Raw genomic sequence first — 24,447 nt, 5'->3', positions numbered from 1 at the left:
AAACTAACCCCAAAAGAAACACACTCAAAAAGTTTTGAATTTTGTCCCATTTAACAAAAAGCTTCCATCCATGGCAGCCCTCTCTCTGTAATCTCTCTCTCTCTCTTTTTCTTTCTTCAATCTCCATGGGAAGAGCTCCTTGTTGTGACAAAGCCAGTGTTAAGAGAGGGCCATGGTCACCTCAAGAAGACGCCACACTCACTGCCTTTATTCATAAACATGGCACCGGTGGCAATTGGATCGCTCTCCCTCATAAAGCAGGTTCTCGTTTCGTAACCATTTTATCTGTCTTAAGCTTTCGGGTTCGTTAGTGATGTACGAGTGTTTTTCTTTCTTTCTAGGGCTTAATCGATGCGGGAAGAGCTGCCGGCTAAGGTGGCTGAATTATCTCCGACCTGATATTAAACATGGAGGTTTCACTCAAGAGGAAGATAATGTTATTTGTTCTCTCTATTCCACCATTGGAAGTAGGCAAGTTTTTTTCTTTCTTTTTTAGCTTCTTTTGCAAATAGGATTTGATCATTTTCTTTATGATTATAAACCAACTTGATGGAAAATTACTTGTTTGAAAATTTGATTTTGATAATGAAAGGCAGTGCGAAGAAGTAGTAGAGGTATAACAAAAGAAAGAAATTAATGGATGAAAAAAAATGTTAGTTTTTTGAGATGTGATATGAAATGTAGTGATTTGTTTTAATTTAGGTGGGCGATAATTGCATCACAATTACCTGGAAGAACAGACAATGACGTGAAAAACCACTGGAATACCAAGTTAAAGAAGAAGTTCAATAATTCACTCTCTGAACCACCAAATTCCACCATGATTGTTACCGACCCGTCGCGATATTCCTCAACGACTGCAAATTCCTTAAAAGTACTCCATAATGATCATGAACACAACATCAACACCAACTATAACATGTTTTCAAGCCATCCTCGTTTTGATCAAATTCCAATGTTGAACAACAACAATAATCCAATAATACCAGAATTATCCACTTCCTCATCTTCAATTTCATTACCCAATATCGAGCAAAACCACCTCGAAGAATTTTCCGGTCCCGGCTCCGACGAGGCGGAAATCATCCTACAAAGTTATTTCCATGGGGTTTATGATTATAATCAATACCCATATGAAGATGATGTTATGGAAGGATTTGGTGTGAGTAATTATATGGGATTATGATGATGATGATTATAATTAATATTAATCAATTAATTAGAATTGTTGAGGACTTGGTCAAAAGAGAAAAGGACATTTTATGTGTTTGTTTGAATTTAATGATTCATATCATATGAAGTCATCTAAAGACTTTTATGTTTGTTTCTGACTTGTCAGTGCTTCACAAACCTTGTGTTTGTTTTACCCATTCCCTCTCTCTCTCTCTCTCTCTCACCACTATTATTATTGATTCTTTTCTTTATTTTCTTTGTTCTAAATTTGACTATAGGCTTAAAATGGTCATGTGTATGTTTTCCTTTTTGAACTACTACACACACACACACAAAGGTCTCTTTCTTTTCTCCTCATTTATATATTAACATGTGTGTGACCATTAAAGTCTTGTGTACTCTTTCCTCATTTAAAACAAATTGTTATTCACGTTCCATAAGGGTTAGATCAATACATTAATCGGCAATCAAAGATAAATAGAAAAATGTAAACTATGAAAAATGAATACAAAAATTTATGTGTGGTTCATTAACAGTGGGTGTTATCTATATTCACGGGTAGAAGGAGAGAGTGACAACCCATTGTTTTAGAATATTCTTTAGATCTACTCTCGTGCAATTGTTTCTTTATTCACAAATCAAGAAATGGTTTTAGATCCACAAAAATGATATGAATCATACACGGTAAGTAGTTTTTTAAAATGGTAAGATTTTGGTCTCGAAAAGTAAGAGGAAATGAAATAAAAATGAACTATTTTCACTTTAAATAGTTTGTTACGTAAGAGTGCAACCACCTAAAGCTCGTCTGCCTCTTTTACACAATTAAAAAAAAAAAAAAACTTAAAAAATTTTTTACGTCAAAAGTTAAAAGTCTAAGTCGTCCCCAACATATGTATACTTGTTCTCTTTTTCAAACTTCATTGAAAATGAGAAATAATATGTTAACCTTTGAAAGTTATTTTCTTTGTTTAAATAAAATAAATTTTGTTGTGATATTTCAAAGAAAATTAATATATATGTGCTCAATTGATATGGACTTAAATCAAAGAAGAATTTCCCTTTTGTGTGTTTTGCAACTAAAATATTCCATGGAAATATCTAACTTAATTTTTTAAATTAAATGAGAAAAATATCATATAGTTTTCTTTTGTATTTACTTAATTTCCCTAATTTTTTTTTTATAAATCATTAGAAAAAAATAATTAAATTGACTATTGTGAGACACTGTAGACTCACATGAAGAAACTATATATATAAACTTTTGTCACAAATTAAAGTACTTTAATTAAATAAATGGATACCATAAACTATAAAGTAAAAAAAAAAAGAGAGAGAAAGAAAGTAAAATTCAAATAATTTGGCTCTTCATTACCGACTAATTAACAACGGCATTACATTATTATTAGTTTAATTATGTTGACTTTTGTGGACTGGCTGCCTAATTACATTGACCATAAGGATTACACAGCAATTATTTCATTTTTTATACTGTTATGCTTTCTTTTCAAATGAATCCCACAATAATTGTTACGATTATTTTATTTTATTTCGTTAGAGTCAACATTCGTTGGGTTGGAGTTGGATTTTCGACTAAATCGTCACTAAACCAACTCTAAAATTGTATAAATTGATCATTGGTTTAGTTCGATTTTAAGCATTTGAATTTTTTTATAAATGTTGTCATTTTGTATTTTTTCAAACCGACACCAACTTAACCTGTTTTTATGTTTGATCAACTCGTTTTTTGATCTATCATGCTCACTTTTTTTAGAAAAAAATCAAATTAAATTAAATTAATTAATCCTTTCTATCGGATAGATTATGAAATCGAAAGACTATTCAAAAAAGATAATTTTATTATATCTATTTTACTTTCTTGAATTCATTATATGGATTATAAAGTCAATGACTATTTGGTATTATGGGATATGATTAATTTCACAGAATTCAAAAATCTTTTTGTTTATGAGCGTTCATGGTTTACTTTGGTGTAATTGTGATTTAAGCATGAGAATATTTAATTGTAAAAACTACGACGTTACATTCAAGTCTTTAATCATATATTCTAATTATTTGAAAGATGGTATATTCTCAAGTTACCTATAATTAGATGTTACCACGACCTAACTTAAATTGGGCTTCGAATGAAAATTTTCTATTCTTTAAACCTTTAGCCAACTAAATCACATTTTCTATGATAGATTTTGTTTTTCAACGAAACACCATCATCCAAATTTGAATAAGATGGATAAAATTGAGGAAAATTACATAAAATAGAAAATATCTAAGCAAGCATTACTTTTTCCAAATATAAAATTTTAATTAATAATACTTTTTTATGAATTAAATAAAAAGAAAATTTTAACTATGACTTATTAGTCCCTTGATTTTTATGTTTGTCTAATTAGTTTATTAGGTCAACCCACGATGATTTTCAATTTACGAGTTAAGTTCCAATATTTGTTTTTAAACTTTAAGTACCTATTTTAGACTTAAATTTAATTTCAAAGATCAATGAGATATTTTGGGTGATTTTAGATCGAAGAGTATAATCAACATAAAACAATGATAGAAACAACAAGATCATAAAAATAATAAGGTTTAGGGTAATCACCCTACACCCAAATTTTGCTTAAGAGAGATGGTTGGTTCACGTCCAAGCCTAAACTAACGTACTTGCATTATTGGTTTTACTAAGACCAAGTTTAGTAAAATAGCCAATGGGACATGATCGACACATGCACCAACCCAAAAGCATATCTTAAGACCAAAGTCAATATAAGGGAGATTTGGGTCGTAGCAAGACCTGCAAGGTCAAGGTTGACCCTAGCCAAATATAAAACAAAACATGTCCCTCGATCTAGTAAGTTGTATGACTATCCTAAAGTAACTATGAAATTCTATCAAAATAACCTAGGTCAATCACACTTTTACAAATTGAACTCTTAAGCTACGTAGCTTCCATATTCTTTCACTGTTTGACTTAAGCATTATAGTGTGTAGTTCACACTAATATGTAAATCTTCTCTTCCATAGACTTCATTTTTCTCTCTTTCAAATTGTAAAACAAATCAAAGACCAAATGCAATATCCAAATTAGAGTCAAACAAATTAAAATGACAAAGAGGAAGAATAAAGAGATCGATACACATACATATCTTTACAGTGGTTTGACCGAAGTCTACTTCCACGGTGCAAACCAGAGGTAGAATTCTTTATTAGTAGCAACCAAATAAATATCAATATATAAAGAGGTGAACATCAGAAAGAGCTCTTGAAGAAGATGATCACATAACCCTAAAAAAACCACAAACCTAGATTTCTCTTTGCTTCTCTTTAACTAAAGCTTCATCCTAAAAGCTCTTTATACAGAGACCTCATTACAACATTTAATCACACAATATTCCTAATAACAACAAAAGCACATGAGAATTCATCACATAGTCAAATCCACGGTGCACAACCTACGTCTGGAAAATAACCTATGATAAAAAGTAACGAGAAGCAAAAACAATACAAAATAAATTCACTATTGGTGTTAACCAAAAGGTCAAATAAATTTCTCGTATCTAAATTTTGGTATTAGACATATAATAACTTAAAAGTTCAAAGTTCTATAAAAAAAAACAAACAATTCTTAAGTTCATCAAACAAAACAGGAACTTAAAATCTAATTGAGGTTGTGTTAGCTTTGTGTAAACTTAAACGTTAAAATTTTCTATCCAAATTATTGCACTAAAAATTAATTAATTAAATAAAGAGAATAGTCTTGCTATTAAAATTTAAAATATCGATGTTGATAGTGAATATTTCTAAAAAATTTATAAAAATAAAAAATAAAATAAAATAAATTAGTGATATTATTTACTCTTTTTTTTTTTTCACAATTTTGTTGATAATAAATTTGAGCTTAATAAATACTTTCCCGCCTTGCAAAACGTCTTCACTCTTCCCGCATTTCTCCGGAGGCTTCTCCTATACTCTTAAGCTTAAACAATCCCATCCAATCCATGGTAATCTTTCTTCTCAAAACCTAATTTACTAAATTCTTCTTCTTTCAATTCATCGACTTCGTCTGTTACAATCTTATCCATGCTTATTTTATCATCCGATCCTATACAGTAGTTGTGAAAAATTCGATGCATCTATGAAAATCTTGTGTTCGCGCTTGATTTCCAATTGATTCCGCTCAGTTTTCGCCAAAATCTTCCATCCGGACCTCGGCTGTTGTTGTTTTTCCTCTTTTTGTGTGTGTGTGTTTCACAAATTGACTTTTCGATACTTTCGAACTTGATGTGGAAGATTGGTGTTGGATAGATTTGAATTTTTGACGATTCTTAGTTTAGGATATTTGATACAATGTGTAATCGGAATGCATCCTTCATTATGGAGAGTAATTCTTCACCTAACAAAATTTAGGGATTTATTGGTTTTAATACGGTTCACTCAGTTGAGACTAAGGACTAGATTAGATGGGGATCTCATTGCTCTCTGCTTGATGACTTTTATAATGTATTGATTTCAGATATCGGGTTTGTGGTCTAACATTTATGCACTTGTTGAAATTTTATTTGAGAAATAGTCTAAGAAAAGAGGCCTTTCATTGGATGAGAAGCGTGAGAAGATGCTTCAGATCTTTTATGAGTCTCAAGACTTTTTCCTTGTGAGTTTCGGAAGTTCTGCAATTTTATTTTCTATTCCTGTTTGGTTTGAAGGATTTCATGTTTTTAGACCATAGCGTCATATTGTTACATTATTAGATACTATAAGAAGTTTCCTTTTTTCTGATTTTCTCGTTTCAGCTTAAAGAGCTTGAAAAATTGGGTCCTAGGAAAGGTGTAATTTCTCAGTCAGTGAAAGATGTTGTTCAAAGTTTAGTGGATGATGATTTGGTTTCCAAAGAGAAGATTGGAACTTCGGTGAGTAAAAGTTTTGAGATGAAACTTCCAGTTTCTATTCTTGTGTTTATCCAGTTTGCACCATGACTTATTTTTTGCATATGGGTTTTAGTCTTTGGACATGATTGTCTATCGTGCATTGAATGTGATTTTCAATTTGCTATATATTTATGTTTGGTTGTAAACTTCAGGTATATTTTTGGAGTCTACCAAGTTGTGCTGGTAATCAGGTGAAAGAAATTATTCGCATCATGATTTGAAATTATTTGAATGTTCACATTAATTTTTACTTTCAAAAGATCTCATGACTCTATTCTTACCAGCTACGTAATGTGTATCGTAAACTTGAATCTGATCTCCAAAACAGTAAGAATAGACTGGAAGAACTTACTGAGCAGTGTAAACAATTAAAGAAAGGGAGAGAGGAATCTGTGAGTATTTGTATTTTAAACGAAAGGTAATTATCAAACATATTTTTCCTTTCGTCACGAATGCTTTCTTTTCATGCCAGGAAGAACGAGAGGAAGCCTTGGCTGAATTAAAAGCCATTGAACTGAAGCACAAAGAGCTAAAGGTTTTGTTTGTATTCTGGATTTCATTTATTTTATTTTTCTGAAAAACAGTTCGATCACGATGATCCCATTCAGTTTTCGCGCTTACTCTGATAATCTAGTCACTCCCAGGATGAGGTGTTACAATATGCAGATAATGATCCGGCAGCCTTTGAAGCAATGAGTTGAGTTTCCTTAGCAATTTTAGATTCTCACGATCGAAAATGGTATCGGCTGCTTAACGATGATTTTATGGTTGTGTGAATTTGACAGAAAATGCAATTGATGATGCTCATGCTGCAGCCAACCGATGGACAGGTATGCATTCCGCTGCACATAAACTGCCAACTAGTTTTCGATATTCTTTTTCTTTTCTTCTCCTTTTTTCCCGGGTTCCCATTTTTAATTTCTTTGAAAATTCTCTTTATTGCACACAGACAACATATTCACTTTGCGACAATGGTGTTCAAACAACTTTCCACAAGCCAAAGAACAACTAGAGAACCTGTACAAAGAGGTAAACCACACCCTTCGTTGTAATCTTGAAATTTAGAAATCAAATTGAAATAAAGCTTAAATCCCAAATTATAGTGTTTTGAAACTTAGAGGCTATATTGAAACCAAATTCAAGATTTAAGGACAAGTACAAAATGAAAATTAGACCGAAAACCTAGAGATTGAGAAGGGTATTAGTTAAGAACATTGGAGTTACGGGGTTGTGTCAATGCAGGTTGGGATGACGGAGGATTTTGATTATTTGGAGTTGTCACCAACCCCACTGAGTTCCGTCATTGATTAAATGGAGAGGAGCTTCAAAGCCGATTCAACCCCATGGTTTACATCTCAATGATATTCTGAAGCAAACATCCATGATGTGTACAGTTGTTGGCATGTCCACTAGTTATGTGGTAAATAAGAAAGTTGTCAATTCTTATATCAATTTTTAGCTCCCTTCCCACGACACTATGAAAGAACGTCTTATGTGAAACCTTCATACCTTCATCTTCATGCCTCATGAATTTCTAATTTGTTTTCTTCTCTTAGTCGCTATCGGCATGGGAACGGTAAATGTATTGGAATGAATCCCTGCGTTTCGAGCTGCGCAGCAGTGTATACAGATTTCCTTTGAAATCCATGGTAAAAAAGTGGTTTAAGTGTAGAACTATTTGATTTTTTCGAATATGTTCACTTTTTATCGATTTTCTTACCCAAGACACTAATTTGGTATTTAGTTTTCGAAATTTAAACATGTTTTCCCGATAGTTTCATATTTAAGGTTAAATTTCAATATTCAAGAACAAACTCTTTAAAATTACATTTTAAATTAAAAGAAAAAAAAGTTTGATATTTGTAACATTTGTAAAAATATATAACAAAGCAAGATACCTTTATTTGTAATTTTGGAAGGCCATAGACAATGCACAGACAAACAAAGTTTTGAAACGTCGGGGATAATATCGAACAAATCTTAAAATTTAGGAACTAAATCTGATGCCCTACTTTTAAATAAACGCTAAAATTGAGCATGGATTTTAAAAAAAAAAAAGTAACCAACTCAAATTGAACACACAAATTCGTGTAATTGAGACACTTACACATTAGCTCCATATTAGGTCATTACTAACCACAATAATGTTATCATATTCATTTACAGAGAGTATACAAGACCTAATCGAAATTTGCATTATTGTCTGATATCACAAAGAGACCTTTCATCAGCCTTTGTTGAGAACATAGCAAAAAATGTTCAAATCTTCCAACCTCATAGCCAATTCTTCACGTCGCCTCTCTTTCAAATTCTCATCCAGCAACGCCACCTACAAGCAACCATAGAAATCTCTTAGCCTTGGCAGATGATTTAGCTCTAGATGGAAATTCAGACAAGTATGTAGGATATTCATTGCTAACAAAAGAAAAGAACTCAAGGACCTGCTTTGGAACATTGTTGGATGTGGCATCAGAGTGCCATCTCAGCCTGTAGAGCTGCCAGCTCATCTTCTTCAGCAGTTCGTTTCTGAGGAGCAGGTCGAGCAGTTTGTCGACCTGCAGGGACTGGAATTGGAGCAGCAGGAGCTGTTGTTGCCGGTTGAAGAAGTTGTTCTTCCAACTCGGCACCTTCTAGCTCTTCAAGTTCTGCTTCCAGTTCATCCTGTGCGTTACAAAGATGTGTTTAGTGGATGAACTTCATAAAATTGCAGCAGCTACAAATGAGAAGACAAATTGAAAGTGAATACAAACCTCATCAAAATCGGCTGCAGCACCAATTGGATTTGATAGTGCTTCTTGAATCTGTTTCATGTTCTCGGTTTGTTCATTGATCTCATCCATTGTTTTGTCCACATCATCGATGTTCCTGCAAAAGGAGAATATTTAAAGTTCCATCATCAACCCAACCTCATCATCTAAACTCCTTGTTCAAACGACTAACAATCTCCAGATCAGGACAGACTTAAAAACGTCTAAATTTAACAAATTATTGAAGTACATTGAAACAATGTGGTACTCACGTTGCTTTCTGCATTGCTTTCATTGCAGCTGCCCCGGTCCTCAATGCATCTACAGTCTCAGTTGTGGCTTTTGCACCTTCTAGTAATATCATCTGCAACACACATATTTACGTTGCAGAAAGTTACATATGCATGAAGCAAAAGGAAATGCTAGCCTAATACATCTACCTAGTGTCTAGTCTCATATTAGATATAGCATCAAAGATAAACCTGATCATGAATCCGCAATTGGAAGTTGCCGAGCTGCTCTATCTGTTGTTCATATAGCCTCTTCCTCTTCAAACATTGTATAGCAGCTATAAAATTAAAATAGTTAAAATTGATGCCACGTTGCTAACTACAGTTTGAATTGCAAATTGAAAGTGGGAAAACCCAATATAAAGGAAACAATTTGGGAAAAATCCTATCATCAACTGCCCCAAGACAAAAACAATTGAAAGATAAGATGGCAACATGATTCTACAAATACGTGAAAAATGAAATGCAGATACCCCAAAGTCAAGACGAACAAACAAATGAATGTCTTACACCCACATTGAAAACAAAACACATCCCAAATTTGAACATTTTACAAACACGACAAACAAAGAAAAAAAAAAGACAAAATTTGACAGAGGAGGCGTGAAAGAAGGCCAAAACAAGCAATTAGCATTAACAATTACATGGATGGTTAAAACTTAAAACCTAACTGCAACCAAATCAACAAGTTCTCTCCTTGTCTAGAAAGCATCCAACTTCATAGGCACAACTTTAGAAATTAGGAAATGTTTTAGTACTTTCTACATGTAAGGGTGCCGGAGATTCCAAACAGTCCCTAACTTGCAAAACATTTCAAATGGAAAAAGTTCATAAGGAGGAAAAGAAGATAGAGGTACATTAAGGAAAACAAATTAGATAAATAATATCCAAAGAACTCCCTAACAAAAAAAGAAAGTAAATTGTATAGTGTCACATTGATATGTCACACCCTGGATTTAATTACGAACAAGTTAGCAAATTTACTCACATCATTATATTTCAATACTCTCAGCGTTTATCATAAAACTCATACCCCTTTTGTTCTTTGCTCTGGTATAGTCTTTGGCCTTCTCAACTTCTGTGGAAGCCTTTTTCAGAAGTACTTTCTCCTTCTTCTCCAGCATTTCCAGTGTCTGAAAAATTACAGAGCATTAAAACAATTCATTTCAGCTTAGAACAAATCCTCTAGTTCCCATCAACTAATTCGACATAATTAGCCAAATTAGTGGTTTAATCCCTAACAAACAAAATTGAAAGATAAAGAATAAATCCACCATGATAGATGATGATACCTCGTTTAATTTATCAAGCGTGGCCAGGGCATTAGACTCCTGTTTAGGTTTACCAAAAAGCTTATTGAGCATGGACATGGTGGATTATGTACGATTCGAACCGAGCTTCGAACTTCTAGAACAACAACAAGAAAATAAATGATCATATCCGGTGTGAGAAGAGATTAATTCTCGAAAATCGATTAGAATCTGGATTGAAACAGGCGGTGAATTGGATCAAAGAAAGAAGATGTTGGTCAACTACCAAACTAGAAAAATCAAAACCAAACAAATTGATGAAAAAGTATGTACCTGAGAAGCGATGATCGCAAATCGAAGAGGAATTTGATGTGAAGAAATGGAGAGTAAAGAATTAAGAACAGATCTGATTGAGAGGCGAATAGGATTCGGCTTTGCTTAGGCGTGTTGGTTTAGCGTTAGGATGAGAGAGAGAGAGGGGAAGGAAGTTTCATAATTCATAGCCTTTTTCTTTAACGGCGTTGACACCGCCGTTGGATTTTTCTTACGGTCACATCTTCAAAATTTGTGGTTTTTAAGACTATTGAACTATGCTCTCTTTAACGATATTTTCTCAAAGTAACTAATTTAAGAAATTGGTAGACAAAATCTCACAATCGCAATCTTTCAGACATTGGGACGAGGGATTGTGCAACACTTATTCTGTTTAGTCAACAAGTCACTTGTGCAAAATCTAAAAATCGTTGACAAACTCATAGTATGATGTAGTGCCTCTTTACGTTCTTCAGAAAAATATTTTATAAAACATGAGAGAAAAAAAAATCGTTAACAAACGTCATTGAAATAAGCATTAAAGACTGTTTATTGCAAAGAAAAACTTAGCTTGTAAAGAGTGCAATAAGGTTTGCTCTATGATTCAACTACTATGTCTCTTCTATAGTGCATTTTGAATATTTTTAGCTTTGACAGATTTGCATATGAAAATGTTGAAACGTCACATCTTAAGTCACTGACATAAAAAGGAAAGCAATAGACTAAACTAAGAGAAAACATAAATACAAGATGATTAGGGGGTATTTGGGCATGCGGCCATAAACAAACAAGGCCCTAGACAAGTATGCTCGTGACACAAAGGTCCCCTAGTATTTACTTTTAAAGATTAATTGTATCAATATTCTTTTAAGAAAAAATCACTCTTATTTTTTAGAAGTTAACTAAAAGTCCAAGTGTCTCATAAAAAATTCTATAAAATTGGGAGGAAACAAAAACAAATTTAAAAATGTAAAAATGAAGACGAAATAGTTATCAAAAGAGACCTTAAATTTCAATGTTAAGAACTTATCCAATATGGAAGAAACTCAATTTTGACTCCAACATGTTCTTAAATTCAACAACCTACTTCAACTCACAATCGAGAGTATAACACTTAGAAATGACTTAGACCTTTGACTCATAGCAAAAAGCAAACATTATTGTGGAATTTGTCCGTATTGAAAGATTTTATTTTATCAAAAGGTATATATATATATATAAAAATCGGTAACCTAACTTCCAAATCATGAAAAAAAGACTATCATTCTTTTCTTACAAAAGTAAAACGATTCTAAAATATGTTGGTAGTTGCAATTATATCTGTAATTGATTTTTTTTTTTTATCAACTTTAGGAGAATAACTTTTGCAATATACCCAAGAAAAAGAAAAGAAAGAAATACTTGGACTTGGACTTATTGGTTGTGAGAATATTGTCTCTTTCCTTGAGCTAAGTTGGTGCTTAGAGGTCGTTCTTTCCTCGGTTACTCCATCACTAAATACCCATTTCCATTACTTTCAATCATTCCACACTCTCAAATTACATCCAAAACCAATGCCTCTATGCAGTTCCTTGAGTTTGATTCTCATTTTCCATCTCCTCATCTCACTGTTAATTCCTTCGAGTTCTTCTTCAATCCCAGAAGAGTTATCTCAAATCCCTTCGTTTTTCCTTCAATATGCTAAACATCCAGAGGTTTTTGATTGGATGGTTGATATCAGAAGGAAAATACACGAAAACCCTGAACTGGGTTTCCAGGAATTTGAGACTAGCAAGCTTATCAGAGCGGAGCTTGACCGTTTAGGCATTTCTTATGAATATCCAGTGGCCGTCACCGGCGTCGTTGGTTTCATCGGAACTGGAAATCCTCCTTTCGTTGCTATTCGTGCAGACATGGATGCTCTAGCCCTCCAGGTATACTTTATTACCCAAAACTTTTTAATCTCAGTTTTTATTTCTGTTTCTCTTGTTTGATTGTGATTGTGAGGATGGTTTTGAAACTGAAAAGTCAATGGATTTTATGTTATATGGTTAGAAAATATGAAACCTAAAAGAGAATACAAGCCCAATGAATTCAGGTTGCGTCTTTAAGAGAATTTTACTTACCTTATTGTCTGCGTTGCCAATAATCATCTCACGAGATACAATAGATTACCTTTCCTTCGAAAGCAGTACATTATCCACAAGATCACGATCTTCACTTTTGTAAAGTAAACCAAACTTCAACAAATTTTTAAGTGGAAGGCAAGTTTTATGAGAGAAGTGTTGACATATTTATAGGTTAAGAGTGTGTTTGGTTTAACTTTTCAAGTATTAATTCTGAAAATAAATCATTTTGGAAAAAATTAAAGTTTTTGACCATCACTCAGCATAGCTCTTTAAACATCTCTCAAAGTGTATCTTAAATAGTTTTTTTTTCTATAGTCAATCCGAACATATCATAATTTGTGGTTATTCGAGTTGTCATATCTTTTTTTCAGATTTGTTAAAATTTGAAAAGATGCATCCTTTAAAGAGTTACATACCTTTATTTCAACATTTCACCCGATGTTGCATAAATGCCCTTTCACTGAACTTTGAGAGTGTAATGTTGGTTGTAATGTAGGAAGGTGTTGAATGGGAACACAAAAGCAAAGTTCCTGGAAAGATGCATGCGTGCGGACATGATGCTCATGTTGCTATGCTTCTAGGTGCTGCAAAGATTCTTCAACAGAACAGCCGTCTAATACAGGTTCTTCTTCTTCCACTTGCAATTTGTATAGTTTGGAACCTTTGGATATTGATATGGAGACTAATATCACCCCCCCCAACACCAATCCAATCAACACCTCAAATTCATGCACCTGAACCTATAGCAACACACTTTCTCTTCTTTTACGAAACTTGAATCTCTGACTCAAAAACGATTGAGAAAGAACCTCCCACTACTACCATAGGAGCAAACAAGAAAAAATAACATAAAAGCAATAAAACTAGGAACACAAGAATTAACGTGGAAAACTCTATCCCAAAGAAAAAAGACCATGGACTAAAAAGAAATTCCATGGAGAAAATTTGTTACAATCACACAAAAAGAACTCCCCAACTCCAATCACAAAGAAAACACTCTCTCAAAGCATTATATCGCTCACACAAATGAGTTAATCAGTCAAGCTTATCGTGCTTCAAATTGGGATGACTTGAAACCAAAACCATTGGCTGTGAAGTTTTTACATTCTCTCAGCATGATATTTATGCTTATGACTGGCTTATATATTGTTCATCCTGCTATTCTAAATTTTGGTGGTGAGGTCCTAATTTTAACAGGGAACCGTAGTTCTTGTTTTTCAACCAGCTGAAGAAGGAGGTGGGGGAGCAAAGAAAATATTAGAGGCTGGAGTACTGGATAATGTTGATGCCATCTTTGGTTTACATTTAAGTTCCAGGTATCCTTTTGGTTTGGCGATCTCAAAGCCTGGTCCTATTCTGGCTGCAAGTGGTTTCTTTGAGTCAGTTATTGGTGGTAAGGGAGGTCATGCTGCTCTACCTCAACACACAATTGACCCAATTTTAGCAGCTTCCAACATAATTGTCAGTCTGCAACATCTCGTCTCGCGCGAAGCCGATCCATTGGATTCACAGGTATTTTTCCTTCTAAAAATTTATCTGGCTTAGTCGCTGCAACTATTCAGAAATCCGCATTTGCATTCTGGGAAAATGTAGTTGATTCCTTTATGCAAAAGCGTTCCTTAATTTGAACTCTTTTAAGTCTTGTGTTTTCCAAAAGCATAGTTCCTTAATTTGTGGTATGGTTTACTGTTTATCTGAGTTTGAGATTCTAAGAATTCAATAAGCGATCTACGTTTCTTTTTTTTATTGTAATTCATATCGGGATGTCATGTGAGTATCTGATTCTTCTTCCTGTACACTCGTTATTAAAATGCTATGAGTTTGAGAGCACTCCAACGGTAGTCCGAGTAAGAGTTGGAGAGTAGAGTTAGGTTTAGGCTGGATTAAAGGTTGAGTTTTATATGTTTTCTAGACTATTAAAAAAACACATTTTACCAATCAAACAACTCCCATATTTCTTTGCTGAAATCGTTTATCAAAAGTTATCGTAAGCTTACCATTATTCTACATCGATTTTGGCTTTCCTTCCTAATTTTCAATCTGGCAAAGAACCACTATGATTGCTTACTTTTATAATTTAGTTAAGATGTTGTTTAAACATATTTGAATCTTTTAGGTCGTTACAATAGCAAAGTTTCAAGGCGGTGGTGCATTTAATGTCATACCAGATTCTGTTACAATTGGAGGCACTTTCAGGGCATTTTCAAAAGAAAGTTTCATTCAACTTAAACAAAGAATTGTAGAGGTATGTATCTTACAAGAAATATATATTGCCTTTACGTCAAAATTCATTCTCATGATGATTCCTTCATCTTGGAATTAACAATGACAGGTTATCACAAAACAAGCCAAAGTTCAAAGGTGCAATGCCACCGTTGAGTTCAATGAAGATCAAAAGCCTTTTTTTCCAGTGACACTGAATGACCAAAATCTTTACAAGCATTTTCGAACAGTCGCCGTTGACATGTTAGGTACTAAGAACATTCTTGATATGCAACCGTTGATGGGAGCAGAGGACTTTGGATTCTACGGTGAAGTGATTCCAGGATTGTTCTACTTTCTTGGGATGAAAAATGAAACTATAGGAAAATTTGAACAAGGACATTCACCCTATTATATTGTAAATGAAGATGTTCTTCCTTATGGTGCAGCGTTGCAGGCATCAATCGCCGCAAGGTACCTTATAGAGTACTCACCTAAATCTACTTCAACTAAAGGGCACTCTCATGATGAGCTTTAACCATTTGTTGCTGTGGGATAGGAATGTCATTAGTTGTTAGTAATTAGATAATAGGGGGAGAGAAGGGAGAATGTTTTGTTCTAGTTAGTGATGATTTATCTCCTAATTTCTTTATCGTGTATTTCACCGATAAATTAAAAATCTACCCATGTATAGTGTCATTCAAGTTGGGCTCTTTTTGAAGTCAATCTATCATTGTATATTGACCCTTTTCTGCAGTCGTTCTTTGATGTGATTATCATCTCAATTTCATTTGTTACATATTAGATACCAATCACCCTAGTAGTATTTATCTAGGAATGTAGTTAAAGGATTTCTAGACGTAATTTTAATGAACCCCCTTTTGCAATGTTGGTATGACTCGAGTAGGGGTGTAGAAGAGGAGTTGGAAAAATTGGCCCAAACCAACGTCTGTTCGATCCCTGCTCGGTTTGAGAGGCGACGTGCCGATGAAAACATGATTTTTATTAAATTATCTTCTCGTACATTTTATCCAACCTTTATTTTTAGGAAAGATTATTATACCAAATCCATTCTAACATCCAAAGAAAACCGGAAAAATTGCATTTGGAAGCTTAGAAAGTAAAATAATACTCTATTAACAATTGAGATCCACTTTTATTTTTTTTTATAAGAAAACCGACTTTCATCTTTCTTAAACTTTGTCAATCAAGATAAAAATTTGCACAATCACTAAGCTAAACCACCGAATTGCTTGCAATCCTAAAGATATATTATAACACCTTCACATGTAATACTTTGGAGGAAACAAAAGCTTTGAGGTTTGTCTTTATAAAGCATGTCAAAATGATCATATATTCTCTTCAAACTGGGAATCAAAAAGAAACCTTTTCACTCAACCAAATACCAAGAACTCGTAACAAAATTTTTCTATTTTCTACTAAGAGGACTGCTTGGGGCAACGGTTGAATCACATGTAGTCCAAACTACTACAACTTCACATCTTCTACTTTTACTAAAGAAATTGATATCTTCTACTTTTACTAAAGAAATTGATCTACTAAAGAAATTGATCTACTAAAGAAATTGATCCTACTCAATGCTGCTACCTAGTTTCAATCGACAAAAGCTCACTCTAACATCTTAAATTTAAGGTGTATTAGTTATTTCATACAAGTTTAAAGAAGTTAGAGAAGCTTAAAAAGCCCTTCTGTTCTTTTAAAATGCTGCATTTACAAAGCCAAAACCCGAACACCTAGAACTTGCATTGATGGAAAGCGTAAAACTAAGAAAACCTAGACTGTGAAACTAGAAAATCCAGGACTTAAGGATAGGATTTTACAGCAAGAGTACTTTCTAAAAAACCAAATATTGTCAACAAAAGCACAACCTTCCTCCTTTAGGGTGTTTGGGACCAACTTCAATAATGTTCACATCATCAAAGAATACAACCTAGAGAACTATGCCCTCCAAACACAAATTTCATAACCCTAACATGTTAACTCCAAACTTCTAAACAAACACCCAACTTTCTTTCGGTGGCTGAAAAACTGTACAGGTTTGAGGAATCCATATTACTTTCAGCTACTAAAAATCATAAGAACTGCCTCCACATAGTTATTGCAAAATATGCTAAATGCAAGTACCAGCTTCTTCGAAGCTTCGTGTTTTAAGCCATACCCACGTGGAGATTGTTCTTCCAATTCTACTCACTCGTTTCTAAACATAACTTAAATGTGGCTGAATACCACCATCATACAGCAAGAAAAACTACGAAAATTCAGAAAGAAAACGTTTGACTAACGACAAAAATTCAGATCCAAATCACATTACTTCTGATATATTGTCAAAATAAACATCTTTTACACAGTCAAAAGCCTCAATAAACTAAAACATCTATGAGAAATAGGAAGAAAAAGATTAATAGTAAAGCACAAAACCACGCCTCTCTAGCGGCCAAGCTCCCTCAATGAGTTCGCTCTATTTGCTTACTTCTCAGAGGAGTTGGGTCCTCTCTTCTTTCCAAAACCAACCACTGTAAAGATCAAACAAATTTAAATCTCACATCAGAATGATGCTTATCGTACCCTGATACAAAAATCTTACTAATGCAATAAAATTTTATTCTGATAAAGAACTGCATCTAATCTAAAAAATAAACCAATTAACATACTTCTTAAAATAGTGATTGAATACAATGTTAAACCATAATCAGCAATGCTAAACCGGTAAAACATCTGAAAAACAAAATAATTTGAACAACAATATGTTACCTGCAGTGACGAATCTGCGATTGTATTGCATCCGCTTGTGTGCACGTCCACGGGGCTTCTTCTTCTTGTCCTGCTTCGCTACTTTTGGAGTTTGACCTCTCACCTTACCGGCACGAGCCAGAGATCCGTGTACTTTCCCTGAGATCGATAAAAGCACGAATAGACGCAATTCAAAAACAGATTCATACGGATGAAAGAACCGATAAACAAAAGAAAGAGAACTGATCAAATGTGAGGAAATCAAGAGTTAGGGTTTTGCTCACCCATGGCTGATTGATTGCTTCGGAACCTTCCCGGTGCTTAACTTCCGATAACAAACCGCTGAGGAGATGGAGATCAAGAGTTAGGGTTTTGGTCGGATGAGATTATAAAGCAATTAGAATAGGTCGGCTGAGAGACCAATGCCCAATGCATTGTAAATTTTGGGCCTATTAAATTGGGCCGTATAAATGATAATGGGCCACCACTTTGTCAAATTTAGAAACATTGGGCTCCCATCCATTTGATGGCCCATTAATAAATGTTTAAAGAGATTTTTACATTAAAAAATCCAATTTTTTACTCTATATTAATTTGAAAGATTTATAAGAAAGGCCTAATTTACCAACCAAATTTCGAAAATATCCTAAATTTTTAATTTTTTACGTAAATATAGGAATTTACGATCATTTTATCCTTATGATTAACATTTAATACATGCCAAATCCGAATTTAAGATTTAATTATTTTTTTAATTTCATTATTGTTATCATAATTGTATACATTATAATTTCCTTAATTGTATTTTTAATTAATATTCAATAATTAAATAAATCAAAAATCGTTTCCGTGTATAAATGCAATTTATCTATAATCAAATAATATATGTTTTAATATGGAAATATTATTCAAAAATGTATTTTTAAATGCAATTTCTTAATTCCTCCGTCGTTTTCTGCTCACGTCTTCTAATTTTTTGCTTACCTTCCGCCGTCTTTTGCTCACATTTTCCCTCGAAATAATTTTTAAATTCTTCACCCCCAAAAGTCCTCTACCAATTCAATATATTTTCTACCGGAAATTTCTTTCGACGTCGGATATTTCTTCCAACGTTGGAAACCCTCAACCGTCGGAATCTTTATATTATATCACTGTGTTCAGAGCTTCACCAACGTTTTTTTATTAGACGAATCTATCCGCTTTCACATATATCCGGTTAGTTTTATTCCTGTCATTCCTCCTTTGTTTTGTACTCCATTAAATCGTAGTATTCCGATAAATGAAATTGTGTTCAATGTTTTATATTATATCATGCGTTCAATGCTTGAGGTTCTGCACATGATGTTGCAAATATGGTCTTTTGAACGAAGAAATAAAGCTGATTATCAAATGACTGATTTTATTAAAACCATTAAAGGTATATTAAGGGAACGAATTGAATGTAGTCCATCAATGAAGGTATGGTTATTTTAACTATTCTTACGTATTCTTAATATTTTTGCATGGTAAGTTAATCTGGTTAGTAACATGAAATACCAAGTCATAGATGAAACTTCCCAATATGTGATTTACTTACCTACGAAGGTTTATAGTTGGAGGATGTGGGATATGTTGGAAATACCTTGTGTGCATGCATGTGCTATTTTCACCATGAAATATTTATAAATTAAGTCATATGTCTCACCTCTTTACTTGAATGACATTTTGGTTCAATATATAGAGGAGTAATGAATCCTTTAGGCGATCATCATCAATGGAAAATAGATGATGATATTATGTTCATTGTCATCCTTCCCCCTAATGTAAAACGTGTTGTTGGTCGACCGAAGAAGATTAGAATTCCTTCAAGAATGGAATTCAAGAGACGCGTTAAATGTGACCGTTGTAGACGTATTGGTCACAACTCTTAAGATGCATGTTTTCCTTATTGAACTAGATTATTCTTCATTTATTATGTACATCATGCATTATATAGTATTTACACTTACAATTGATTGTTTAAAAACCAAATAATCACTTAAATATATACAACTTCAAACTTGAAGTTTAATCAGAAAATATATACAACATGCATTACTGAATGTATGTTTTACACAAAGTCTCTATACTTTAACGTCATTAAGAATTCTAATTTTTTCGATATTCTAATCACAGCAATGGAAGAGTGTTAAATAAATAAGTGGTGATCCCATGCATACCCCATTTAATTTTAAAAAATGTTTATCATGAGAGAAATACATTGTATTAATATTTGTTTATTTTGGATGTTCCTTTCCTTACGGGTAGAGAAATATACATTTATTAGGAAGAGAGAGAATATATATAATATAATTTTTTTTTTTATTTTTAATTGGAGAGAGAAAATTGTTTCATATTTAATATAATCTTTTTTCATTTTTATTTAATGTAATTTACATTGATTTTCTTATATTACGTAAGATATTTCATTATTTATTTTGAAATGTTGAAATAAATATATGAAATATACTGATGAAAAACTTAATGCATTTATCAATATATATTTCTCTATTTTCAAAGTTTATTTAGCGATGGAATAGAAATATAGAATTATTATTGTTTATTAAGAAGAGACAAAAAGGCATGCGTAATATATTCTTATTTTCAGTTAAAGAGTGAAAATACATTTAATACAATTTTTTTCTATTTTCATTTGGAGAGAAAAAAAATGAAATTTAGTATGATTCTATTTCTCATTTCACTTTTCATGTAAAATATTTTATTATTTATTTGAAAATATTCAAACAAATATATGAAATATATTGTACTCAAATATAAATGATTTCATAACAACTTGATATATTTATATATGTCTTCAAAGTTTTCTTAAGAAACCTATGTGGAACCACCCTATCGAATGGTTGTTCTCAAATTTCTCATTAGTGGTAAGATGACTTTTTATTTGTCATCTTTACAAAGACTTCTTTCTGAATTTTTTAAACTGAAAGTTATCTATGACAATTAACTCTTATCAATCATAGCCACTTAAGATCGAGAAAACTTTACATTTTAAAAAGTTTTCTCACGTGATTGCATCAATATTTATTATTTTTGCAAATATTTTATTCTTGTGTTATATTTTTAGTTTATTTCCTAAAATGGGTTTTTCATATAATTTCCAATAATCTAACTAATATATGAATATACTACCATTTATAAATTAGACATTGTATCATTGCTTAAACATAGTTTAAATCAATATATGAAATATGCCAATAGTATATAAATCTCGTCTTAAATTTCATTTACATCATAGTATATATATTACATATACAACTTTTCTAGTCATAAATCACAACAACCAAAAATTTGTACACATCATAATACATGAAGTTTAAACAAAAAAGCTTGTTTATATAAAATAAATTATAAACAAATACATGTATCAAATTGCTATACGGAAATTATCAATAATGACAAATTTGATAAAATATCTACGACATATAACGAAATTTTAGATTTTATCAATGATAGAAGTTGATAAACACTGATATACTTCTATCAGTCATATTGATAGACAGTAATAAAAGTCTATAAGTGTCTATTATCGATAGAATTCAAAATTTTGTTATATGTTATAAATACTTTAATTTATTTTACTATATTTGAAAATGTTTTATTGCTATATCGCATTAACTCAACTTTAGGATTTAAAAAAGAAAATACTCAAAGAAAAAGAAAAAAAAACAGTATAATTCCAAAGCCTAAATCAAAGTGAAAAAGAGAAGTGAACTAAATCAAATTAAAATCCAAAAGTCCTCTTTTATGTAATTTATGCTTAAATAAATTAATAAATTTTAGCATAAATCAGCCCGTCTAGCTCAGTCGGTAGAGCGCAAGGCTCTTAGCCTTGTGGTCGTGGGTTCGAGCCCCACGGTGGGCGACTTTTTATTTCCTTTTTGGTTAACAACATATATATATATATATTTTTTTTTTCGCTTTTATATATTTTTTTGTCCTCCGAAACAAATATATTACGAAGGACACACCGCTCGAAAGAAAGTGACTAAAGGAGAGAATAAGGCTTACATTCTTACCATAGAAGCCACGAGCCACTTAAAAGTTAAAACAATTAATAAAAACATTCCGATCGAATACCCAAATTAATTATTAATTAAAAAGATGAAATATAGCTTATAAATGATGTCTATTATGATCGTGATTAATGAATTTACTAATTTAAGTGATAAAGTAACAATAATTATCCTCTCAAAGTATTAAAATGTTCAACAATATCGGAAAAAAAATGTTAAATCAAGTAAGAGCATAAAGTTGATACAATGTACTTAATGCAATTAATATTACAAAATGTAATGTTGGACTTTTTGTTAAATTAATTTTGACAATTATCTTCCTAATTTTTAATCAATGGTCCGCGATTGCGAATCTTAATATAATTCAACTCTTCGTTATTCTCTATTGTTGTGTGTGATATATGGAAAAAAAAAACGTACATTTTTTAAAAGAAGTATGTTTGGTCGATAAATTTAAGCTTTTATTTTGACTACTATCATAATTTAAATATTGTTTTAGTCTTTATATTTTTAAAATTTGTTTCACTTTGATTTTTATATTTTTCTTTTTGTGGTATTTTTAATTATGATTTCTTTTGGTACTTTAGGGTTTTGAAATGATATTTTTTTAAGTACAATAATCAATTTGAACTAATATCAAAAGTATAGATTGATATGATTCAAAAATTAGGTCTCGTTTGATAACACTTTTTGAAAATTGTATTCCTCCTCAATTGATTATCATAGTTATTAGGTAAAAACATCGGAAGATTGCCGAATGTGGAAAAAGTTCTCATTTAGCAACTTGATCGTCTTGTTTAAAACAATTAGATTTTTTGCAATTTGGATACCGATGCTTTCGCAAGTCTGCTTAAAGTGCTTGCGCCTTAAGAACTTTGATCGCATCAGAATTCAATTTTTCCACGTGTATCTTAGAAAAGTGATTAGCTAGATAAGGTCTAGGTCAACAGTGAGAGACTTGAGACCTCCATGACTCCCTTTCCACCATAGGAGATAGTTGTCCTCCCATGTGGGACCATGATTAATTTTTTGGTTTCACCCAAACAAACTTATATCATTAATTGTTCTCACTTGTAAACTCAGAGTCATACCTTGATCACATTTTTACCCAACACTCTCGAATAACAACTTTAGTTTCCACCTCCAATAAATATGCCAAACAATGATAACAACCTTTACCTATCTCCAAATACAAAACATCTCTTAAGAAGACCAAACCAATAATCACGATTGTTTCCACATCGTACTGACATCACACATAATATTATCAAAACATTTGTTCTTTAAAAAAGGTGGAAAACTAGGGGTATACAGAGACATCAAGTGGGTATAAGATTCCAAAATTATAACTTATAATAAGCACATTTTTTTAAAAAATAATAATGGATGGACACGTACCCTAAGTTTACTTTAACTATAATTTTTTCTATATAGTAAAAACCAATGGTAATGGACAAGATGAGTGTAGATATTTTCCAACATCAAGAATTGACATTCAACAAGTTGGATTTTTTTTAAAAAAAATTAGAAACAAATTTATGAAATATGACGTGGCAAAATGGAGGAGGAGGATTGGATATTAAACTAGACAGACTGTAGTCAATCTGAACGGCTAGAAAGGCTTCAGAAATTAGCAGATTACAGCTCAGCTCAGCCGTGAACGCGAAATTTGCATGAAATTCCCCAAAAAAACAATAATAAATAAATAAATAAATAAATAAAGTCAAAGAAAATTACTCAGCGATGAGTAGATGCTGCGTCAACGCGTCTACTACATGTTGTTGGGTGTTACTGCTTCTCTCCTTAATAAGATATATATGCCACGCGTTGCTGACTCATCCTCTCCTTTTCAATTTCTTCTTCTTTTGCACTTCAGGACACTATTTTTTATCAATTACTAATATTTCCTCACTCCTTTTCTTTTTTTTACCTTCAACTCAATATTACACTTTCTCCATTCAAACTAATCATATAATTCAAAAATAAAACGCACATTTTCTATAATATTCTCGCATTTTAGCTCATCGAATAACCTCAATGTTACAAACTTTATGGTGAACTAAAATATTTATCCGTGATAGACTAACAAACATCTATATTTTGTAAATATTTTTAATTATTAAACAAAATTTTATAATTTTCAAATAAATAAAAAAAGATGGGAGATTTTATTTTTGATGGCGTGGAATGAGATAAATGTGGTTGAAAATCAACCATGAGCTTGGAGTGAAGATTTTTTTTTTTCAAGACATTTGGCTAAGTAGTGGTTGGTAAGCCTTTCCTATGAACTCTCTCTCTCTCTCTCTTTACTATCTATATATAAATTTAGTTGGTACAAAAAAAATTAATTTTTTTTCACTTCTTTAATGTTTTAATTAATTTTTAAACTAATTATGATGTGTAGTTTTTCCAAGTAAAATTTAATAATGGTTGAAAAATTATTTAACGATTTTCCTATAAATTTAATTACTAGACACTAGATAAAATTATAGTTAAATATTTAGTAAAATTTAGAAGATAAAAGTGTAAATTGAAAACTAAATACTATAAATAATAAAAGGAAAAGATAAAAATCTAACATTTCTTAATTTAAAAAATTAGATAGAAATTAAAGTGAGTGTAATA

At 32.0% G+C, this 24,447-nt stretch overlaps 5 protein-coding genes and 1 non-coding gene across 8 annotated transcripts; 4 read left to right on the top strand and 2 right to left on the bottom strand.

Moving 5' to 3' along the window:
- Nucleotides 1-1,326, top strand: LOC103492286 (transcription factor RAX2-like). Its single transcript, XM_008452590.3, has 3 exons — nt 1-261; nt 342-471; nt 703-1,326. The coding sequence occupies exons 1-3, from the start codon at nt 126-128 to the stop codon at nt 1,184-1,186; spliced, it is 750 nt and encodes a 249-aa protein (XP_008450812.1). The 5' UTR covers nt 1-125; the 3' UTR covers nt 1,187-1,326.
- A 3,755-nt stretch (nt 1,327-5,081) lies between these two features.
- On the top strand, nt 5,082-7,784 carry LOC103492285 (meiotic nuclear division protein 1 homolog). 2 transcript variants are annotated; one of them, XM_008452589.2, is made up of 10 exons: nt 5,082-5,186; nt 5,756-5,836; nt 5,976-6,092; nt 6,263-6,301; nt 6,395-6,502; nt 6,583-6,645; nt 6,755-6,806; nt 6,896-6,940; nt 7,060-7,139; nt 7,353-7,784. In XM_008452589.2, the coding sequence occupies exons 1-10, from the start codon at nt 5,184-5,186 to the stop codon at nt 7,419-7,421; spliced, it is 657 nt and encodes a 218-aa protein (XP_008450811.1). In that variant the 5' UTR covers nt 5,082-5,183; the 3' UTR covers nt 7,422-7,784. The 2 variants fall into 2 exon arrangements, with proteins under 2 accessions (XP_008450811.1, XP_016900987.1); XM_017045498.2 differs by having other exon boundaries at nt 5,128-5,186; nt 5,750-5,836.
- Nucleotides 7,785-8,161: 377 nt separating this feature from the next.
- Nucleotides 8,162-10,892, bottom strand: LOC103492284 (vacuolar protein sorting-associated protein 32 homolog 2). Of its 2 annotated transcripts, none has more exons than XM_008452587.3 (8): nt 10,731-10,892; nt 10,440-10,554; nt 10,181-10,280; nt 9,340-9,425; nt 9,130-9,221; nt 8,861-8,975; nt 8,552-8,771; nt 8,162-8,439 (listed from the first exon to the last, which is right to left on the bottom strand). In XM_008452587.3, exons 2-7 carry the CDS (start codon nt 10,515-10,517, stop codon nt 8,580-8,582), a joined length of 663 nt encoding a protein of 220 aa, XP_008450809.1. In that variant the 5' UTR covers nt 10,518-10,554; nt 10,731-10,892; the 3' UTR covers nt 8,162-8,439; nt 8,552-8,579. The 2 variants fall into 2 exon arrangements, with proteins under 2 accessions (XP_008450809.1, XP_008450810.1); XM_008452588.3 differs by having other exon boundaries at nt 10,440-10,551; nt 10,731-10,887.
- A 1,232-nt stretch (nt 10,893-12,124) lies between these two features.
- Nucleotides 12,125-15,804, top strand: LOC103492283 (IAA-amino acid hydrolase ILR1-like 4). The gene is made up of 5 exons (XM_008452586.3): nt 12,125-12,622; nt 13,314-13,439; nt 14,015-14,329; nt 14,934-15,062; nt 15,150-15,804. Exons 1-5 carry the CDS (start codon nt 12,263-12,265, stop codon nt 15,555-15,557), a joined length of 1,338 nt encoding a protein of 445 aa, XP_008450808.1. The 5' UTR covers nt 12,125-12,262; the 3' UTR covers nt 15,558-15,804.
- Nucleotides 15,805-17,318: 1,514 nt separating this feature from the next.
- Nucleotides 17,319-18,197, bottom strand: LOC103492282 (40S ribosomal protein S30). The gene is made up of 3 exons (XM_008452584.3): nt 18,055-18,197; nt 17,792-17,929; nt 17,319-17,553 (listed from the first exon to the last, which is right to left on the bottom strand). Exons 1-3 carry the CDS (start codon nt 18,056-18,058, stop codon nt 17,507-17,509), a joined length of 189 nt encoding a protein of 62 aa, XP_008450806.1. The 5' UTR covers nt 18,059-18,197; the 3' UTR covers nt 17,319-17,506.
- A 3,401-nt stretch (nt 18,198-21,598) lies between these two features.
- TRNAK-CUU (transfer RNA lysine (anticodon CUU)) lies at nt 21,599-21,671 on the top strand. The gene has a single exon. It is a non-coding gene; the product is annotated as a tRNA-Lys (tRNA).
- The last annotated feature ends 2,776 nt before the right edge of the window (nt 21,672-24,447 follow it).

This window comes from Cucumis melo, chromosome 2, assembly GCF_025177605.1.
Source record: "Cucumis melo cultivar AY chromosome 2, USDA_Cmelo_AY_1.0, whole genome shotgun sequence".
Lineage (NCBI taxonomy): Eukaryota > Viridiplantae > Streptophyta > Magnoliopsida > Cucurbitales > Cucurbitaceae > Cucumis > Cucumis melo.
This window is presented reverse-complemented; position numbering and strand designations above follow the sequence as displayed.

What these genes read in the sequence shown, in the direction of transcription:
- LOC103492286 (XM_008452590.3), top strand. Translation starts at nt 126, where the DNA reads ATGGGAAGAGCTCCTTGTTGTGACAAAGCCAGTGTTAAGAGAGGGCCA. An exon ending in CGCTCTCCCTCATAAAGCAG is followed by an intron (nt 262 to 341) that starts GTTCTCGTTTCG and finishes CTTTCTTTCTAG; the next exon opens with GGCTTAATCGATGCGGGAAG. An exon ending in TATTCCACCATTGGAAGTAG is followed by an intron (nt 472 to 702) that starts GCAAGTTTTTTT and finishes GTTTTAATTTAG; the next exon opens with GTGGGCGATAATTGCATCAC.
- LOC103492285 (XM_008452589.2), top strand. An exon ending in CAAGTTGTGCTGGTAATCAG is followed by an intron (nt 6,302 to 6,394) that starts GTGAAAGAAATT and finishes TATTCTTACCAG; the next exon opens with CTACGTAATGTGTATCGTAA. An exon ending in TAGAGAACCTGTACAAAGAG is followed by an intron (nt 7,140 to 7,352) that starts GTAAACCACACC and finishes GTGTCAATGCAG; the next exon opens with GTTGGGATGACGGAGGATTT.
- LOC103492284 (XM_008452587.3), bottom strand. Translation starts at nt 10,517, where the DNA reads ATGTCCATGCTCAATAAGCTTTTTGGTAAACCTAAACAGGAGTCTAAT. An exon ending in CGCTTGATAAATTAAACGAG is followed by an intron (nt 10,281 to 10,439) that starts GTATCATCATCT and finishes GTAATTTTTCAG; the next exon opens with ACACTGGAAATGCTGGAGAA. An exon ending in CAGAGCAAAGAACAAAAGGG is followed by an intron (nt 9,426 to 10,180) that starts GTATGAGTTTTA and finishes TTAATTTTATAG; the next exon opens with CTGCTATACAATGTTTGAAG.
- LOC103492283 (XM_008452586.3), top strand. Translation starts at nt 12,263, where the DNA reads ATGCCTCTATGCAGTTCCTTGAGTTTGATTCTCATTTTCCATCTCCTC. An exon ending in TGGATGCTCTAGCCCTCCAG is followed by an intron (nt 12,623 to 13,313) that starts GTATACTTTATT and finishes GTTGTAATGTAG; the next exon opens with GAAGGTGTTGAATGGGAACA. An exon ending in TTAAACAAAGAATTGTAGAG is followed by an intron (nt 15,063 to 15,149) that starts GTATGTATCTTA and finishes TAACAATGACAG; the next exon opens with GTTATCACAAAACAAGCCAA.
- LOC103492282 (XM_008452584.3), bottom strand. An exon ending in TCGCAGATTCGTCACTGCAG is followed by an intron (nt 17,554 to 17,791) that starts GTAACATATTGT and finishes TGATCTTTACAG; the next exon opens with TGGTTGGTTTTGGAAAGAAG.